This window comes from Micrasema longulum, unplaced genomic scaffold (assembly GCF_059751315.1).
Source record: "Micrasema longulum isolate JH-2025_06_02 unplaced genomic scaffold, ASM5975131v1 h1tg000818l, whole genome shotgun sequence".
NCBI classification, from domain to species: Eukaryota; Metazoa; Arthropoda; class Insecta; order Trichoptera; family Brachycentridae; genus Micrasema; species Micrasema longulum.
This window is the reverse complement of record NW_028278010.1, coordinates 278,440-298,296: the sequence shown is the minus strand read 5'-3', so window position 1 is coordinate 298,296 and position 19,857 is coordinate 278,440. Positions and strand designations below refer to the sequence as shown.

At 34.2% G+C, this 19,857-nt stretch overlaps 4 protein-coding genes across 4 annotated transcripts; 2 read left to right on the top strand and 2 right to left on the bottom strand.

The window, feature by feature from the left end:
• Positions 1–3,344: 3,344 nt before the first annotated feature.
• Positions 3,345–19,617, bottom strand: LOC148278860 (uncharacterized; the record flags this gene model as incomplete). The annotated part of the gene is made up of 3 exons (XM_088230792.1): positions 19,607–19,617; positions 19,198–19,255; positions 3,345–3,398 (listed from the first exon to the last, which is right to left on the bottom strand). Coding segments are annotated over exons 1-3 (123 nt in total), but the record flags the coding sequence as incomplete, so codon positions are not given.
• LOC148278863 (zinc finger Y-chromosomal protein-like) lies at positions 4,451–7,475 on the top strand. The gene has a single exon (XM_088230779.1). It carries the CDS (start codon positions 4,581–4,583, stop codon positions 6,066–6,068), a length of 1,488 nt encoding a protein of 495 aa, XP_088086905.1. The 5' UTR covers positions 4,451–4,580; the 3' UTR covers positions 6,069–7,475.
• Positions 11,491–13,167, bottom strand: LOC148278862 (uncharacterized). Its single transcript, XM_088230777.1, has one exon. It carries the CDS (start codon positions 13,138–13,140, stop codon positions 11,521–11,523), a length of 1,620 nt encoding a protein of 539 aa, XP_088086903.1. The 5' UTR covers positions 13,141–13,167; the 3' UTR covers positions 11,491–11,520.
• Positions 14,684–19,388, top strand: LOC148278861 (uncharacterized). Its single transcript, XM_088230776.1, has 3 exons — positions 14,684–16,935; positions 17,385–17,543; positions 18,904–19,388. Exons 1-2 carry the CDS (start codon positions 14,785–14,787, stop codon positions 17,499–17,501), a joined length of 2,268 nt encoding a protein of 755 aa, XP_088086902.1. The 5' UTR covers positions 14,684–14,784; the 3' UTR covers positions 17,502–17,543; positions 18,904–19,388.
• Positions 19,618–19,857: the final 240 nt, after the last annotated feature.

The window sequence follows — 19,857 nt, the reverse complement described above, 5'->3', positions numbered from 1 at the left end:
TAATATGGAAACTTCACTGGTCCATTAGAATTAAGTCTAATTGTGTAAAATATTGAACTTTGTAACTGTACTGTATGTTTCCTGAATAAAAGAAAATAAAAAAAATAAATAAATAAAAATTAATATCTGGTGGAGCAAGGGGGAACACTTCAACACAGGTGAGTTGATTTCCATTGCATATTAAGTGGCAGAAAACGTTCTTAGTAACGTGTGTGTTGGCTGACCTTGTTGGACCATCTTGGATCTGTTCATACGTTCTCTAAGCTATCGAGGAATTAACTTTTGCGCCTCTCTCTCGCGTCACCACATGTTCTATTTTATAATACAATTATAAGATTCATTTAATTTAAGATTTATTTATTCATACAATTACAAAAATATATATAATATATCCCTAACTCTATGAGGCCAAGAGCCCAGTGTTGAGTTGGGTAATGGAAAGTGGAAGCATGCATATTATTGAAGAATACTAAAAATAAAAATTATTGGGTGAACATATATTCACGCTACATATATAGAGTCAAGCGTCTTGACCACTACACCACGGAGGCCGCCTCTCTGTTGCTACAAATTTAAAACTGTTGAGTATAGTTAAAAGTAATAAATAATGTAACGATATAACAGTTTATACGATATTAAATAGAAAACAAAACATCAAAACATATAAAGAGGAAATAACGGTCAGGAAGGAAAGCAATAAATGTTATAATTAATTATTTCATTTAATGAATTTAATAGAAAAATTTAATATAGAAAATTTTCACTAATCACTAGTAGACAACCTTGTCTCTATCGATGTGTAGCAGACAATTGCAAACATTTAAAAAGACGTATTGTATTCTTATTATTACTATTAGAGGTGGGTGTCGGTTTTATAGGAGCTACGGACGTCACTGCGACCTGTAAAGCTCTATTTTGACGGATTACCATGAATAGTTCTTGCCCTCCAAGTCCAGGTCTTTAAAGCGCCTGGCTACTGTGTAAAAGTCGAGAGTTCTCATTTTGCTAAATCGTATATAAGTATCGAGTATAATAAGAGAATAAACTTCGTATATAAGTATCGAGCTATTAGGTAGAAGGCGAGCTTCTTAACATCCTCAGGTTTAACCAGTGGTCGCCTAAGGGTGAGGCCTCTTTTATGTAAAGGTATAAGGTAAAGCCTTACATTCACATAGAATGTGAAGGTATAAGGTAAAGCCTCACATTCACATAGAATGTGTATATATTTCCTCATCTACACTGCAGAACCTACATCTAAAAGTTTTGGAAAGGTTCATTTTAGAGCGGTGTTTGGGTAATCTGCAGTGCAGCTCTAGTGAACACCCTCACTTGATTTGGGCTGAGCTTTATTAGATCGAAAGCAAACCTTTGCGAGTACCCTTTCATCAGTGCTAACTGCATTCAGTAGGTACCAGAGCAATATATATTTATATATATTTTATTTTCATTTATTAAGGAAAAACAACAGCTATATAAGAATACAAAATATAAAAAATAGTACATACATCCAGTTAAAGTTTTTCACAAATATAATGAGACAACATGTTACACAGTAAAGAGAAAAATAATATATTATATAAGACATGAGAAAAAAAAAAAAAGAGCTCTTAAGAAGGTTAAGGGATGAGGAAATTGAGCGGAGGAGAGGGATTTTCATAATATAGTTGACCAATTCAAAATTTTGATATTATAATAAAATAAACATAATTAAAGGAACATAAACTTATTACACACTGACAAATGTTTTATTTTACAGTGTTTCAAAAAGTTTTTTTTGAAGTCACAAAATTTTGTATTAAAAATATCTAAATGGGGACAAAATAAATTAAATTTGGAGTAGCAACGATAAATAAACGAGTTTTAAACATAGTTTTTTTTTGGGCAATAAATTATTTAAAAAATTAACTTGTCGTGTTGACTTTACGGGACAATTGATGGAAATACGCTCCAAGAGATATGGACTATCGATAAAATTGTTTAAAATTTTGAAGAGGAAAGACAGATCAGAAATGCTTCTACGTTTAGTAAGTGAAGTTAAACTATGAAAGGAAGAAAGGTCTTCATACGAGTCAAAATATGTAAGAGATTTACGATCCAGAAGTTTAATGAATCTATTCTGTATTTTATCTAGTTGTGATATATAAATTGTGCATCGAGGATTCCAAAGAACAGATGCAAACTCAAGATGGCTGCGAACATATGCATTATATAAGATTTTGAGGGATGCGGTTGTTTTGAATGGTTGAGTGGTGCGTATAATAAAGCCCAGATTTCTGTAAGCCTTATTTATAGACGTCTGAATATGGGAATCAAATAAGAGTTTTCAATCCATAATCACACCTAAATCTCTTAGCTCGTTTTTCCGGACAAGACAATTACCGTTAATTTCATAATTGAAAATAATTTTATTTATGTTTCTAGTGAACGAAATAACGAAACATTTATCAGTGTGTAAGAATGTATGCTCCGCTTTGTGGCCCATGACCTAAGCTCTTTACGAGGAGCACATTTAGGCAACCCACAGTAGGGCTCAGGGTTGTGTTGTGTTGGGTTTATATATTTTTTGTAACAATTTTCATATATTATACTAACATAGAACTGTGCGCACACCAATAACCATAAATAAATAACTAAGTACTCATTCATTATTTATTTTTTTAAGATTTATTTTTTATTTTATTTATTTATTTATACTTATACTTTTACATTGTTTGTATTCTTTTTTTTTATACAGAATAATGTTCCCTCACTGGGGTGTCCCGTGCCGAGGGAAACATTTTACAAAATGTGAAACATGCCTTAAATTAGTTGTTTACCAAAGTAAACATAATAATAATAATAAAAAACGTAATTAATCCAATTAACCTAATTATCATTAACATAATGAACAGTAAAAAACTAAAATAATCATAAAAAACATAACCAATTTATATAGACCCATAGACCAAATTTCATAAAAAGTACACACATTTTATCAGATCAGAGATATCAGAGGATCAGAGATAATGTAGAACGATTATGGATGGGCTTCCCCGCTATAAGTACTATTAGCTTGGAAAAAAAAAATTCATAAATAAGTAGGTACCTAACTAGGTACTTGTCCAAAACTTAAAATTGATAATATTTAATATAAGTAGGTACCTAGGTACTTGTTTATGGTTGAATTCCAAAACATAAAATATATTTTTTTCAAAAGTGGATTTCTTTTTGCAAACGTCAAACTCCGGTCGTCTTACCAACAAAGGGGTGTACTTATGTAGGAATACGATTTTTTTTAATGTATTAAATTTAATATTGTTTGAGTGTTTCCAAAAATCCAATAAAAAGAAATAAATGGGTAGAAATGATGAGGAATTTAAGGTAAAAATCTGATTGAGATCCACAAAAAACAAATGCTGTTTGTAAATATTCAAAAACAAACTTTTAAATACACAAAAAAACAACATCTTTTCATTTTTTTGCAAATGCATTCTCCTCGAATGCAACCCTAGTAGATCGATGAATAAAACATTTATGCTCCTAACTTTATTTTTTACTTATTCGATTGCAGATTTTAATATCTACGAACACGCAAAGCGCAAAGATCTATATATTTCTCTGAAAACAGCACGTAAATCGGTTAAGCCGTTTAGGAGGAGTACACGCGGTAACATCACACGTACAGAGGAATTATATAAGTATAAATAAATATAAATACAAGAAATTGTCGTTGTAAAATGCACATTCAAATTGGGTGGGTTTTTTTTACTTACAATGTTTACGCGAGCTTACACTAAAATTAAGGCACTAAGTAAACTTAGCTTTCGTTTTATACAAAAGGCAGGGTCGACATTTTAAAGAAATAGTGTGGTCAATACTACTCTACGGGGTTGAAACGTGGACTCTCAAGGTGAACTCCATGAACCGATTAGAGGTTTTTGAAATGTGGCTTCACCAGAGAATGCTGAAAATCCCGTGGACAGATTTAGTGACCAACGTGGAGGTGTTGAGACGAGCCAGTGCCGAAAAAGAACTACTGTCTTCAATAAAACAGAGAAAACTCGCATATCTGGGCCATATCATGCGCGGAAGCGAATATACGCCTCTACAGCTGATTATGATGGGAAAGATTGAGGGAAAGCGTGGAGTTGGAAGGCGACAGATGTCCTGGCTGAGAAACATCCGCGACTGGACGGGAATGCGCGTGGTTGAGGCGCTGTTCCAGTTGGCGCAGGACCGGAATGCCTACTCTAGAGTGATCGCCAACCTCGGGGAGACCTGATATGGCACAGAAAGAAACTGTTTTAAGTGTTCCAGAAGGGTAACTGTTTTAAAACAGCAGTTACATTTTTTTTTACCACCTCTATTCTCTATGACTCATAACATTGGCGATCGAAAAGCGTTCGCGTTAGTTTATGAACACCATATTATGTTTCAGTATCTTTTATTTTCGATTATAATCTGTGATGTTTGTGTTTGAGAAACGTCAAAATGTCAAAATAAATATATGTCAAACTCCTAAATATCAAATGAATGTAACAATATTATAACTGGATAGTTTTCATTCGTCGATTTTAGATACATTAATTGGTAATGCAATAATGAATGTGGATAAAATAAACTCTACTTGTCGAGTGTGCCTCACAGAAGATAAATCCGGCAGCTATGTTTGCGATTCGTCGAATTCAGCGAAATATTTCGATCTAATTAAAGAATACACAGGATTAGAATTAATACAACACGATAACCTGCCTAATATTATATGTGACGATTGTACCGGCGAGCTAATGGTCGTTATTAAGTTTACCGATAAATGTCGCCTGTCAAATAATAAACTTCAAGAAATCCTCGATTTAAATGCCGAACAGTTCAAGAAGGAAACTGTCGTTAAAGAAGAGGATATTCCTCTCGGCAGTTTGTTCGTTAGGGACAGCCGGAGAAAAGACAACCATATAAAGGTAGAATTAGACGACTCGGAGTCATTTGGTGAACCGATAAATTACAGTGATGATTGTGCGGACGATATAATTACATTGAAAAAAAAATACGGCCGATTAAAAAAGCGAAAGTCTTCTAAAAATAAGTTAAAACACCCCAAGGAGAAAAAGAAACCGAGGGTTAAAAAGGAAAAGGAAATATTCAGATGCGAGCAGTGCAATTTAACCATTCCAAGTAGGTCTGCTCTGTTGATTCACAACAGGAAGCACACGGGGGAGAGGCCGTACCAGTGCCCCACTTGCCAAAAGACCTTCGCTCACCTCGGGACCTTGAAGGAGCATATCAGCCGGCTACACACCGAAGACAAACTGCAAAAGAGAGAGTACGTTTGCGATGTTTGTGGCAAATGTTGCTTTAAGAAAGCCGATCTCGTCGTGCACATGCGGACTCACACGAAGGAGAAGCCGTATCAGTGTCCCCGGTGCCCCTTGAGCTTCGCTCAAAGCGGGGCCCTCTCCTCCCACATAAGGCTCCACAACGGCGACAAACGGGTAGCTTGCCACGTCTGCGGGAAGCGCTTCATGTCGCACTCGGCTCTCAGGCGACACATGATCGCGCACACGAGCGAGAGAAACTACAAATGCCACATCTGCGACAAACCTCTCAAATCCACGTACGTCCTCAAAAACCACATAAGAATCATGCACACATTAGAAAAACAACACATCTGCGACAAATGCGGAGCCGCGTTCTACAATATAGCGAATCTCAGACACCACATCGGCGCCAAGCACTCGGAACGTTCTGGAAACTGCGAACAGTGCAAACGGCCTTACTCTAACATAGCGGAACACATGAGACTTCACAATGGAGAGAAACCATTTGAATGTGAAATTTGCCACAGGAAATTCACAATTCAAAGAAGTTTGACCGGACATCTGATAAGGCATCAAAATTCCAACAAATTCCCCTGTCCTCACGATTCCTGTACCGCAGCCTACTCTCAGCAGTTTAGATTAGATTTACACATTTTAAAAATTCACAATAAACACTACACCCATGTTTGTGAAATTTGTTCCAGAGGGTTTTTCCGATCATCAGATCTTGCTAAACATCTTAAAGCTAATTGCTGTAAAAAATACAAGAAATAATTTACTCAATTAGGTTAATTTTAAATAATGTTATTTTACATGAAAATTATTTACACTTCAACTATTTACTTATTTTAACTAGTTTTATCTTTTGTTACATATGTTTTTTTAATGGCTAAGAAAGGTATTATTGAAAATCCTTGCAAAGTATTTCATATATTCATAAATAAATTTGATAAGCAATAACTTGATTGATATATTTAAAAATATATATTTAAAATATATCTAATCTCTACTATTACCTCGTAAAATTATTTTCAACCTTAAAACAATATTATGCCATCATGTATGTATCTTCCCTACCTCACTCTTACAGTGGTCGCCTATACTACAAGTTATACCAATTTTAAGAGAATATATTCTGTGTTTTATTTATTTAAAACACATGTATTTTTACAATAATAATCTACTTATAATAATTAAATTTGCAGTACCTTTTAAAAAAAAAAAAAATTATTGTGTTTGGAAAGGAACACTTATAAATTTTCCTCTTCTTTTATTTATATTTACATGATTATTTTTTAAATAAGCTGTAAAGCAATACCGTGTGTTCTATAAATATGTGCATATTTTTTAGTATTAGAATTTTTTGGGCCCGAAACAGCAAAATTCCGAGTTTTGAGAATAGATGTCTAAGAAGAATCTTGGGTGACAACTTTCATCAAGCGGAGGCGATGCGGTTGGCTGGGCCATATACTGTGGATGCCTCCCGGGAGAGTTAACCACGCTTGCCTACTTTACAAGGCATCAGGTTCTCGACCTCCTGGGTGTCCGCTGCTGACTATTCGTCGGCAGTTTATGTTAGAACTACAGGATGCAAACCTGAGTTGGAAGGATGCACAAGAGCTGGCAGTCGACAGAGATTCCTGGAGGATCTTCATGGGCTCCATATGCTCCAACTAGGGAGCGAGCATGGAATGATGATATTAGTAATGATTGTTTATGTAATATATATATTTTAAAAGCTATTTTAAGTACATTTAAGTTTGCCATTGGTGAGGGGTGATATTTTTAAATCTTCAGATTGTTAAGTAAACGGAATATTATGTATATTTATTCAATAATATGAAATAAATGATCTTTAGATCAGAGTCTATTCTTTATAAGTCCATTAGTTCAGTTCAGTGCCATATGAGGGGGTTAAATGGAAAACCGGCACTGTTACGATCACTGTTATTGGGAAGACCGACAAAACCAGTAGCCAAATGACTATTTCTTTTAACAATAGTTTGAGTTTGTCCAATTTTTTGTAGACAAGGACTGGCCATTGCAGGAGCCATCTTCTGGGTAAAGTGAAAAGTGTGTGTTTAAGTACTAGTGATTTGCAATGGTAGCCGAAATGTCGGAACAAATCCAACACACGGTATCACCCAAAAAATAAACATATTGATAACAGTGACCGTGAAAACCTTCGCACCTATTTATTTATTGTACCATTTGTATTTTTCATTAAAGTGTACCTTTTTCAGAACTTTACTGTTCTTTTTTAATTTTTTCATAAAAGTCATTTGACAAAATTCCAATGTTTAGCTTGCAATACAAAAGCGCTTGTACGGTAGTGTTGAGGAGCGGACAAGGTGTGAAGAATACCTCGTCCTAGGAGAAGGAAAATTTAGAGTGGACTGTATTATTGGGGAAGGATGGTTGCCCAACTCCACTAACCTGCTGATGATGAGGCGTGATGTGTGCTGAAACCTGGCGGTCTAAATGAACGCTGGCACAGCTCGCTTAGTGAAAGAAAAAAGCACTTCACTCGTAGAATGTTATTTGTGTACTGCCATTTTAATGTTTTTGACGGCACTCACATCTAGAATTATTGTTGCGTGGAGTGCGCTAGGAAATGGGAAGAATGGGTAGGTAGATATGGATTTGATTGAGAGTTGGCCCGAACAGATAGACTCCACCATGCGGCCTCGATCGTCCGACCAAATGTGTTTCATCATCGAAAAAACATGCTCTAAGGGTACGGAAGTTTCCGAGAGGCACAACATGTACTGCAGCATTTTTATCAGAAACCTAATACCTGAAACCGGTACAATCTCGGTCAAACCGAGACGTATGGTAAGCCTAATTAAACCCCCTCATATGATGAATATGAAAATGAATTATATAACACGTCTGGTTATATTTCAAATATATTTATTGATTCAGTTCACACATTACATACAGTAAAAGCACTAGGAAATTAAAGAAATACAATATCGTTGGTTACACGGATTGACAAGCACTGATTTTACAGATTGAGAGGCGGTGGAGTTATTGTTTCACGACATGGGGTTGAATTATGGGTCTGGCTGGCCAAAACATGTGTTTCCTCGGATTGCCGAATTATCTCTTACTAGTAACTGATGTCTCGCACCATATTCAGAAGTACCGTATTATAAATTTTCAGAGTAAAAAAGTGCTTCTTATGGTTTAAAAAATACGGTAATCCGTTTATAAATTGAAAAAATAAAGTGGTGCATAAAAGACAAAGTAATTTAATTTTAACCTATTGATTGATAATGTTTCACAAGGTGATCTTAAAACCATTTTTTTTTTTAAATATCTTGGTAACAAAATCAGTTGAAAAATTCAGTAAAACGCATCAGTTTTATCCCCACCATAGAGACATCAAGAACCGTTTTCATTTCCAGTTTGCTTCCTATTTCCAAATAATATTGTCTTGTCCATTTTGAGGTTACTTATTTTGTTTGCTTTTGTATTTATTCGTTGTTATAATAAAATAAACACGGTTTATTTTCTACCCTTAAAAACTACTTTTGAAAATATTACCATCATTCGTATTGTCCCTTTAAAACATTTCTCTTAGGAGTGTTCTAAATGTTAGAATGCATAATATTCACGAAACAGTTACAAAACTCATCTTGTCCATGATATATCTTTAAATGATCAAAAAACTATATCATGTTATCATAATATATTAAACCCTCTTAAATCAGTACAAAGTAATTTTAAAGAAATCCGCAACATTCAATACATTTATGTATTATTTACTGTTTTTCTCTTTATTTTGTTTTTTATGTTCTCACGTATATTCGAAATTACATAACTTCAAAGTACTAAATAACTATAACAGTGTCTAAGAATATGTGTATAAAGCATATGTGAGTTCACTCCTGGAGTATGCCTACCAAATCTGTAGTCCCTATTTTTAAAAAGACAAAGAGTTTTTGGAGAAATTCCAGAGAAGAGCCACTAAAATGGTAGTTTCTCTAAGAAATAAATCATATAAGGACCGCTTAAGGGAGCTCGGGTTAAGTTCACTGAAAGAGCGGAGGCAGCGTGGTGACTTGATTCAAATGCTCAAAATTTTAACTGAGCAATATAATGTACCCAAGTTGAAATTAATGTTCACTATAAATGAAAACCACTATCTCAGAGGTCATTAATTGAAACTAAACACAACCTCCTTCTCATTCTTCCCGAGAAAGTGATTGGTGCTAGTTCAGTTAATGTGATCAAAAACCACCTAGATGCACACATCAATTTACAATCTTCAATAATCATGTACACTTATGTACACGCATCAGCTTAATAGCTGCTAGTGTATTATTAATAATAAAAAAATATGTATACTAGAAATGTTGGGCTTTTCATTATCACTCTAATTAACATAATTCAATTTTCTTTCAAAATGTTTTTTTTTTCTTTTTAAATACAGAGGTCCATACATATTTTTGTGAATATCAAAACAAAGCAAGATGAACTTTGGAAATGAGCGACTTATTTATACTTGTGACATCACCTCCGCCTAATTTTTCTGCGTAATCTGTGGAAAAGCTAATTGGAAAGTGATGACAAAATATGCATGCGTGCGTATTTAAAATCCACTGCATAATAATTTATATTTTTTTCAACATTTTTGAGAAATTTCGCATAGGGCTACCGATTTATCCAAGAAAACACAATTAATTTACAATTTCAAATAGTACTAATCTAATGGTAAATTTTTATATAACCATTTTTATGATCCAGGGTCTACAGTACTCTATAGTTAAGTCAATTGTACCTGCAGGGATTTACGAACAAAGAAGTAATAATGATTTCCTGTACAAAACAATCAAAACTCTGCCTGTTCGAGGACTACTGTGGCATTGCATCATTTTGGAACAATTTAATAGTAATAAATTCAAGTTTCCTCTCAAACATAACCATAATACACGCTTCACGTCTAATGATGGCTTGGTAGTACCAAAAGTATGGAAATAGAATTGTCAAATATTTAGTACCTAGAATTTTTTATTTATTACCAAAAGAACTTAAATTTAACTCACATTGTAACAAGAGCAAAATAAGAGAGTGGCTACTCGATCAAGAGTTTATATATGAATAGTAGCTTGGGTGTAAATATTTTAATTTTTCATATATTTTCTTGTATTTAAAAAATAAATTTATACATTATTATTTGTATAAACATGTTTATTCTGATCTTTTCGGCTGTTAACTTTTATCTGTTATTCATTATTTTTATAAATGTAAATAATAATATTAAGTTAGTATAAATATAATCTTCACCAACAAGCTACAAAAAGTGGCTTGGTGGGATTTTAGTTTTAGTAAAAATATAACAAGTGAATTTTTTTTTTTGAATTGTAAAAATGTATAATTATACTATTAAAAAAAAAAAAGAAACAAACGTATAATAAATCATATCAAGGGTGTTAGTAAATAATATTTCATTTTACTTCATCACAAAAACTGTTAAATGATTAATATTATTTACCGCAGGAAATGTTTAAACCAAATAGGCTTAGTTTCTTCTGTGCTCGTGTTGCTTAGAATGTCTGTACATTCAGGGAATATCTACCGAAATTAAGAGAATGGTTTTCTAAGGGATAAATAAAAAACCATTGAAAACATAGCAACATTTTTATATCATAATTTTTTATGTTTATATTCTTTATCTACAGGATTTTTACGCTCCTAAGTGGAGCATGTGGACATAACCAGACTCCTCCGGGAGATTCTATCGCTAGCCAGCACTCTCGCCTCCTTTCATGTCAATCCAACGTTCCTTAGTTCCAACAAACTTCTTCTTCCCTTCCCATCCCCTCTCCTCTCTTCATAGTATAGTGTTATTTTTTTTTTATATATATATTTATTTTTGTTAATCTTTGCTTTTAATTTTTGTATAAAATTGTAAGATTCAATATGTCCATGTATTTATAATTTTCTCAAACTGAACGGTTTGGGTAGGTAGGAAGAAATTGCCTTAAGGCAATATGCCCGCCCTTATATTTATATTTATTGTATATGTATATAAAGTGTCAAATAAATAAATAAATAAAACGAATAAGCCTGAAGGATTATCATCGACGGTCTTCCAAGACGGAGGGAGCCCGCAGGCGTAAAGAGGAAACTTGGGTTAAGGCTCTCCTGATTAATACTCAAAATGTATCGGTAATTACAAGAAATAATATTTGACTACAATGGCTTTATTTAGTACTAATTATTCCTTTTTTAGATCGATGAGGGCAAGTGCTTTCTTATATTTATGACAACAATTAGCCCGTACATGTTTTACAAGGTCAGATGAACGGAAAAATCCTCTCCTGCATATATCGCAAACATGAGTATGGCGTTTGGTGTGGTCTTTTAAAATGTGGTAATTTAACAAGTACTCCAGGGAGAATGCGGCGGAACACGAACCGTGAGTACAAGAAAACTTTTTAGAATTGACATGCTTAACTAAATGTTTGGTGAGGCTTCGTTGGATTGTGAATTTTTGTTGGCAGAAATCACATTCAAAAGGTTTATATCCGCTGTGGATGCGCATGTGTTGCGATAAGTTGGAAAACGGGCGTTTGCAGTCCTCGCAGTATCCGGAGCGTCCAGAATGTTTCGACCTCATGTGGCACTTGAGGTTGGCTATGCAGTTGAACGCCGCGCCGCATTTATCGCAAATGTGCGGTTTTTCCGTCGTGTGCATTTTTATCATGTGAACTTTGAGGTTCTTTTTCGATTTTACGAGTTTGTTGCAAATTTGGCATTGGAATTTTTTTTCATCAGTGTGTGCTGACACGTGCACCTTGAGGTAGGACTGAGAGTTGAAGCACTTCCCGCATTTGTGGCAGGCAAACGGCTTCTCCCCCGTGTGAAGCCGGATGTGGTTTGTGAGGGATCCGGTTTGAGAGAAACCTCGCGGACAGTGGGGGCATTTGTAAGGTTTTTCTTTTGTGTGTATTCTCATGTGCACAACGAGGTCGGCTTTCTTGACGCTGCATTTGCCGCAGACGTCACAGGTGTACCGCTTTCTGACGGCGTCTGTCGCGTGCAGTCGACTAATGTGTTCCTTCAGGGTCCCGAGGAGAGCGAAGCGCTTCAGACAGGTGGGACACTGAAACGGTTTCTCTCCAGTATGTTTTCTACTGTGGATTTTTAATGCAGATTGACTCGCAAGGGACAAATCCTCGCACTTCAAAAAAACTTTTTTTTCTTGTTTAAATCGCTTTTTTATCCTAGATATTCTTTTAGTGTACTTTCTTTTTATTCTCGTAGAAGATGTATCCTCTTCCTGTTTGATTTTTGCTTTATCATCAATTGGATAATCATCGTTATACACTGGGGGATCATTATACGAATCGAAGTCATCGTCTTCAGACTTTATCTGACAATCTGTCATAACAAATGCATTAATATTAACATCTTCACCCTTCACATAAAAATTATTACTTTCTTCTTTCAATAGAGACGCATTTAAATTGAGTACTTTTTCGAAATTTTTGTTCGACAAACGACACTTATCGGTAAACTTAACAACCACCATCAGCTCGTTGGTACAATCGTCACAAATATTGCTGGGTAGATTGTCATGTTGAATGAATTCTAAGCCAGTGTACTCTTTAATCATGTCGCTGAAACATGAAGAATATACCGATTCGAAAATAGGGCTACCAGGTTTATCCTCTGTGAGACATACTCGGCATGTCAAGCTTATTTTGTCCATGTTTTGATTGGATAAATTTACTAAATCCAAAACATTAGATTTTGGCTGACAAAGTGTCATATTTTGACTAGTTTTGACGCTGACATTTGACACATGACATTTCAAAAATAGGGCTACGTTCATTTTATTCCTTACGCGTTCATATGTACGCTGTCATATTTTATCATCTGGGCTGGTATTCCAAACGCTCTCGCGACCGTATTATCTCGTGCATTTACATACAAAATACAAGAGAAAAAGTTTTTTCTCGTGCTGCGAGAGTGGTCCAAAATTGCACCCTTGATCAACATTTTGATGCACGATGTCTATTCGAGACCAGAAATGAAAGTACAAGTTAGTAACATGGGATTATTTTCCTTGTACAAACATTTCTCCTCTTGTTATGTGTCTATTCTACTTTTCTCTCACCTCTGTACCTAATGCCCACGGCTCTGTGTTAGACGGTTGTAATTGAATCGTTTAGGTGTCAGTAAAATACAACAAAAATAAGTTTTTGATATTTTTTTCAATGCTTTATATTTATTTATTTGAAGAAATTATTTTCTACAATTGTTAATATACGAATACGGTTGAACGTAAACTGTGGCAGTAGATGGCTTTCAACTCCAAATGCGAATTCAATATAGAAACGTTAAATGAAAAACGATAAAGGGGAAGAATTCCTTCAGGGTTAATGTTAAATTCAAACGATTTGTAAAAATGAGAGTTGTTGACTAGTAAAGAGAGAAATGGAATCAGAAAGATGATGCTGATGTCACCCAGTCAGAGAGGAACTTTACTTTTTGGAAGAGCAGGTTAGTTTTTCGGACGAAGCATTTTATAGTCTACAGAAGGTTATGGCATATTTTTTACCAGTCGACAGGTTTAAGCCATGTTTCACTAACCAATTCCTGATATTTCTCATACCTAAATTTAGTACATTTTCCAGATTCTTTGGGTCCTTCCCATGTGTATACATGAAAACAGCGTCCGCGTATAGAAGCAAACTTGTCCCCGTGGGAACAATATCGCTAATTTCATACGTTTAGATATTGAAAAGAATTGAGCTCAGAACAGAACCCCGGGGCAGTCTCTTGCTCAACTCCCTCTCCACCGCAGCGTGACCACGAATACCCTGATTTCTACCTTTCTGGAGTGAATCAAGTTTGTTATAAAAAAGTGAGCTTTCGCGGGATTCTAATTCTAAGAATTTTAGCTTCCATTAATATATGCTCCACTTATAATCTGATTAGTCGATTCCATGTTTAATATGTTATGCAGCAAATGTGTCAATTATAAATTTTTCTCAAAATAATTTACCAGAAATTAAAGAAAAAAGAATTAGATAAACAAGTAAGTAGTGGACGGAAAGTAACAGCTTTAAAATTAAAAAAAATATAAATGTAGATGGTATAGAAAAAAAATGTTTCAATTGTCATTATATCAATCAATAAAAAAATGAAAAAAAACACTAGTTTTAATAAACGGAGTTATCTGTCTACTTTAGCGGAGAAACGGCGTGATGGTTTGCACCACAACCCCTTCTAGAGTTTGTTCTGTAGCGGTGGTTTTGTTTGCAAAGACTAAAGATGGTTTGTTTGTTATGATAGGTGTGAGCGTTCGACAATAATTATTTTTCTGGTCGCAGCAAAACCAATAAGAACGTAGCCCAAAAATGGGAAAATGGCGGTAACGAACTGTCACATTTAATTTGACATTTGAATTGATGTTTCGGTTGTTCAGGTTAACAGGCCAGATTTGATTTGTTCGATAGATATTTATTTAATAATGGTTTCGACAAAAGATATAATTTTTCCAAGTATTAAGGACTGCTGCACCATTTGTGAGAAAACTTTTGAACCCCTGCGTTTATTTTATCATTTGTACAACAACGAATCTTACATTATTCTGTGGAACAAATTTACCATTTTAGTAAAAGATCTCCGTTGTATATCTATCACGGAAACCTTTCACTACTCTGAATTCACTATCAGTAATATTTATTTCGTCAAAAATATATTTCTTTGCCTCGACCAAGTGGGAATTTTGCATTTCACAGTGCTAAAAAGGAAGGAAAGCGATTCAAAATTGTCTAAGAACCTCGAGTTTAAATCTATATTGAAAAACATTTTGAGCGTTTCGCATAGCGATGACGAAATATTTGTATTGTTAAAAAGGGAAAACAGTGTTTTTCTATATGTTTACAGTATCTTGGGATCTTCAAAAATGAAAATGAAAAAAACTATCAGAATCATCACTGAACTTCGATCTCGAGATTCAAATATTCGAATGAATATAAGACCTTTAAAATCGTTCTCAATCGATTTTATCTCGAGTGTTTTTCATGTAGAAATATCTCCAACGGCTCTTGAATCGCAGTTACTATTGTTAACAATTGGCGATACGTTGTATTGGGCACTCATAGAAGACAGTGAAAATAAGACTGCGTGTTTGTCGGCCATTTTATCTTGTCCGGGTACCATAAATAATGTTCACATGATGAAGGAATCGAATTCGATGATTTATCTCATTTTGGCTACAGGATCCATATTGATTATATACTGCGACATAATAGACCGGTGCATGGCAACTGAGATTCTCCATTTGAATGCGAAAATAGAAAGAATTATCTATGCAAGTGATTCCTTAATATACAGCGATGGAGATAAATCATGGTGCAGCATTATCCAATCAAGTAACAATGATTTTAGTATCAAACATAAATTATTGAATATTTACACTCTTTATGATTTTTATTACATCGAAGAAAACAACCAGATGCTCTGTACTACTTTACATAATATTCTTTACAAAATGGATGTCAATCTTTATGACATATCAACCAAAAATTATGTTAGCGATGATATCAACGTGCCTAAAAACTTGTTTAATACAAACAAAATCATAACAGATATTCAAATAGAAACAAAACAAAATGAAGAAATTCTAAATGCCGTTATTACGGAAGATAATTACATTACGGCAATATTTTTAAATAAAAAAAGGAATCTGATTGAAAATATTCAGTGTGCGTTAAAAGTTTATAACGTGTCGGAACTAGAAAAAGATTCTGATGTAACTTTGATTGAAAATTGTAATAAATATTGCGACGAAGATGTCTTTATTTATGTTGTCGAATTCAATGTTTTTAAACATTTGAAAGAAAAGGTTGAAAATATGATGAAGTATTGTAATGAGATTTGGAATTGGGATGTGAAATTCAACACCGGTCTTGACTCATACAGTGCCTGCATTACGATAAATAAGACTCCATGCATCAGATTTGCTATTCCCATCAAGAAGAGGAATCTAAATCCGCAGATTGAAATAGACACTAAACTAATCGCTCTCGTTCCGGGCGTTCATAATAAAGAAAACTATTTCTGGTGCTCGTTACCTTCAAATTCTGTGATAATCGATTCACTTTATTATTTAGAGCTACCCAATTGTAATACTCTCAAAAGATCATTATCCATTGTCAAAACTGGGGGTACGTTATGCGAACGAATCCTTCATTTAGCATCGCAAAATTGTGGTTTGCTCGTCGACATTAGTAACCCGGCTGGAAATAACTTCAAGAAACAGATCACATCTTATTACATAAAGCTTCCATTTTCTCTTCAAGATATCGTGTCAGAATTATCAGATTGTTTTGCAGAAAAAATGCCATTCGCTTATGCGGCAAAGTTAAAAGAAATGATATGCAGCAAAGACTTTGTCGGTGGAAAACCTCTCATCCTAAAATTTTGCAATAATGATGTAGATTTTCTAAATGAAAAAGTGGAAAATAACTTTGAGAGGATAAAGATTTCTAGTTTGGATGTAAAAGTTTGCTGGGATGTTTATATGTTTATACTAAACAACGTGAGATCGATAGTAAAAAATTACACCAATGTTGCCATGAAGAATGTGCCGCATTTTGATTACATGATTTTACAGGTAAATATGCATAGTAATTTTTCATGATCCCAATGTAAATAGTGTATCTTTTATCTCTTTCTGAATCCTCCCTCTGTCTCCTTCCAAACTCCTTGCCTTATGCAGTAGTCTAATTGAATTCAAATGAATATCTCATGTCGTGTGTAGTATTTATATCCATATACTATTTTGATTAACTATAACATTGTTTTATACATATATAAGTATTTGCAAGTCACTTGGATAACGAAATTTTGTGCTTACATTATTATTCATATTTGTTACTATTTATGTATTATAGATACCGACTATTGTACCTAGGAACATAATAAAAATAGTGTAAATGAATGTCTCGACACGGGTTGTGCCCAGTGAGGTGTTCATATAGAAAAGAAAAAAGAAAAGTATTTTGTGAAAACAAAAAATAAATAAGAAAAATTTAATACATCGAATTATTTTATTATTTACAGAATCTTCGTGACAGTATAAGGAACAGTATTTCTTCTGGGGAGAACCCATCTAAAGATATGTTGCATGAACTTTCTATGGGATTCAACAGAGATGTCCTGGGTATATTACCAATATGACCGAATCATCTTTAAACCAGCCAATGACAGATAGGTTACAAGGTACAAGCCCTCTTGATATGAAGGCTTGGTTCTAAAGACATCAAATTTTCCAAAGTGATACTATTGGATTTTATAATTCTGTCTACGCGTCCATACATTCTTTCCAAATATTTAAAAAAAAAATCGTAGGTACCTTAAATTATTTTTTTAAAAACTGTGTTTTTGTGAAAACAGCAATTGTCCACATCAATTTGTTTAAAAACAGCAATGTCCATATCAATTTCTTTAAAAACAGCAATGTCCATATCAATTTATTTAAAAACAGCCATATATTGTCCACATCAATTTATATGAACAAAATATATCCTTTAATTATCATTTCTGCCACTATGTAGCGCCAATCAATCTATCCATCACTCATTGTTTGCCAGTTCAAAGATGTTCTCTAGATATTCTTTTATTTAGGTTTTTAGTTTTTAGCAGTGTTTACTGAATATTTTTACTAATCTACTACTACCATCACGCCATTTCCCCATAGGAGAATGGACCGCCACACATCTATCCTGGCATACATTTCTAGCTTCTTCCACATTCATACATCTTGTCATACATGCCCTTCGGTTCTCCCTGCTTTTGACATTACCAGACTTAAGATTTTGGTTTATCTAATCATGCCACTTCGTCCTTGGTCGTCCTCGTCTCACGTTACCATTCATTTTCACCATATATACTTTTTTTACCATTCTTTCTACATGACCAAACCATCTCAGAGACCCTTTTTTAATCTTATCAATTATGCCTGACTCAGATTTACACTCTCGCCTGATTTCAACATTCGTAACCCTGTCCTACATTGATTTCCCATATCCTTCCTCTGCCAGTTCCATGCTTCACTTCTATACGTAAGTGTTGGCACTAAAACTCCAGTAGTTTTTGAAAAACCGCTATTTTTATTTCAACTATGTATATTAACTTTTGTTTAGTTTGCATTAAAAACCACAAAGGTCCAGATGTTGGAGTAAGGCTTGAAAGGGCTTCAATGTCCAGAGATCTCGGGGTGTTGTTTGATGCTCAGTTATCTTTTAATCTTCATATAGTTAATCTATGTAATGACTCCCTTAAAATGCTTGGTTTTGTTCTTAGAAATGCCAAGATCTTTTCTAACACTCAGATTATGAGGACATTGTATAATTCCTTGGTAAGAAGTCATTTGGAGTTTAGTTCCATTATTTGGTCGCCACATGAGACTCGATACTCTTTGATGGTGGAGAGAGTGCAGAAAAAATTTCTGCGCTACCTGTACCTAAAAGAGTGTGGATATTATCCTTGGCTCTTCCCAACCGACTTTTTACTGGGGACGCCAGGCTATCAGTCATAATGGAGGAGGAGGGACGTTCATTTGGGTGTTCACTTTTTCCAGGTGATCGGTGGTCGCATACATAACTCAGAAATTCTGATGGATGTAGGTCTGTTCGTACCTGATAACTATCTTCGACAAAGACAGCATCGATTGTTTTACCTACCGCGATGCAGAACCAACCTGCCAATGGTTATGCCGGTTGGTAGAGCAATCTTGCTACTTAATTGCATCGCCTCGGATGTCGACATATTTCACTACAGTGGGCCTTCCCTTTGGAAAGCACTTTCTAACTTTTAATTTTTCTTTTTACATTTTGTTATATTATTTTAATAACATAACTATCTACTGTAATTTGTGATCTTTTATTGTATTTAGAATGAATTGGGTCTTTTTTCTGTAATGTTCTAAATATCTGAATAAATAAATGAAAATGTTGTCTAAAAACCACCATGACACTATAATGCGAATTTGAAATCGTGTTCTAAAAATTATCAATCAACATTGCTGTGCAAAACGGGTAGTGAAATAAAAAGTCCTTAGTTGTTTATATTATTTTATTTTGAATCTTAAAATAAGGCTCACATAAACATATTCTTATGTGTCCTCTAAAAATAACAATGTACATATATTTCATTTATAAGTTGTTTAACACATATTTCTTAACCTTCACTTTGAATTTAGTTTTTTTTTCTTCACAAATGATTTTTCCCATATCATAATATCTTTTTACTGCCTTATATAAAATTATATTTTGTGAATTTGCCTTTTCTTCATAGCGCTTATTCTGAATACAAAGCTGTATGTCGCCGCGCCCTTTCGTGCTGCTTCACATTTGCGTAGCAAATACAAGGAACAACACTATTTCCCACCAAATACAAGATAAGCTCCGGAACCTATGTTGAATGGAACACAAGTCGATTTTCAGCGAAATGTAGATCTTTGTGCTATGCGTGTTCGTAAATATTAAAATTTTCAATCGAATCTGTGAAAAAAAAGTTAAAAGCATAAATCTTT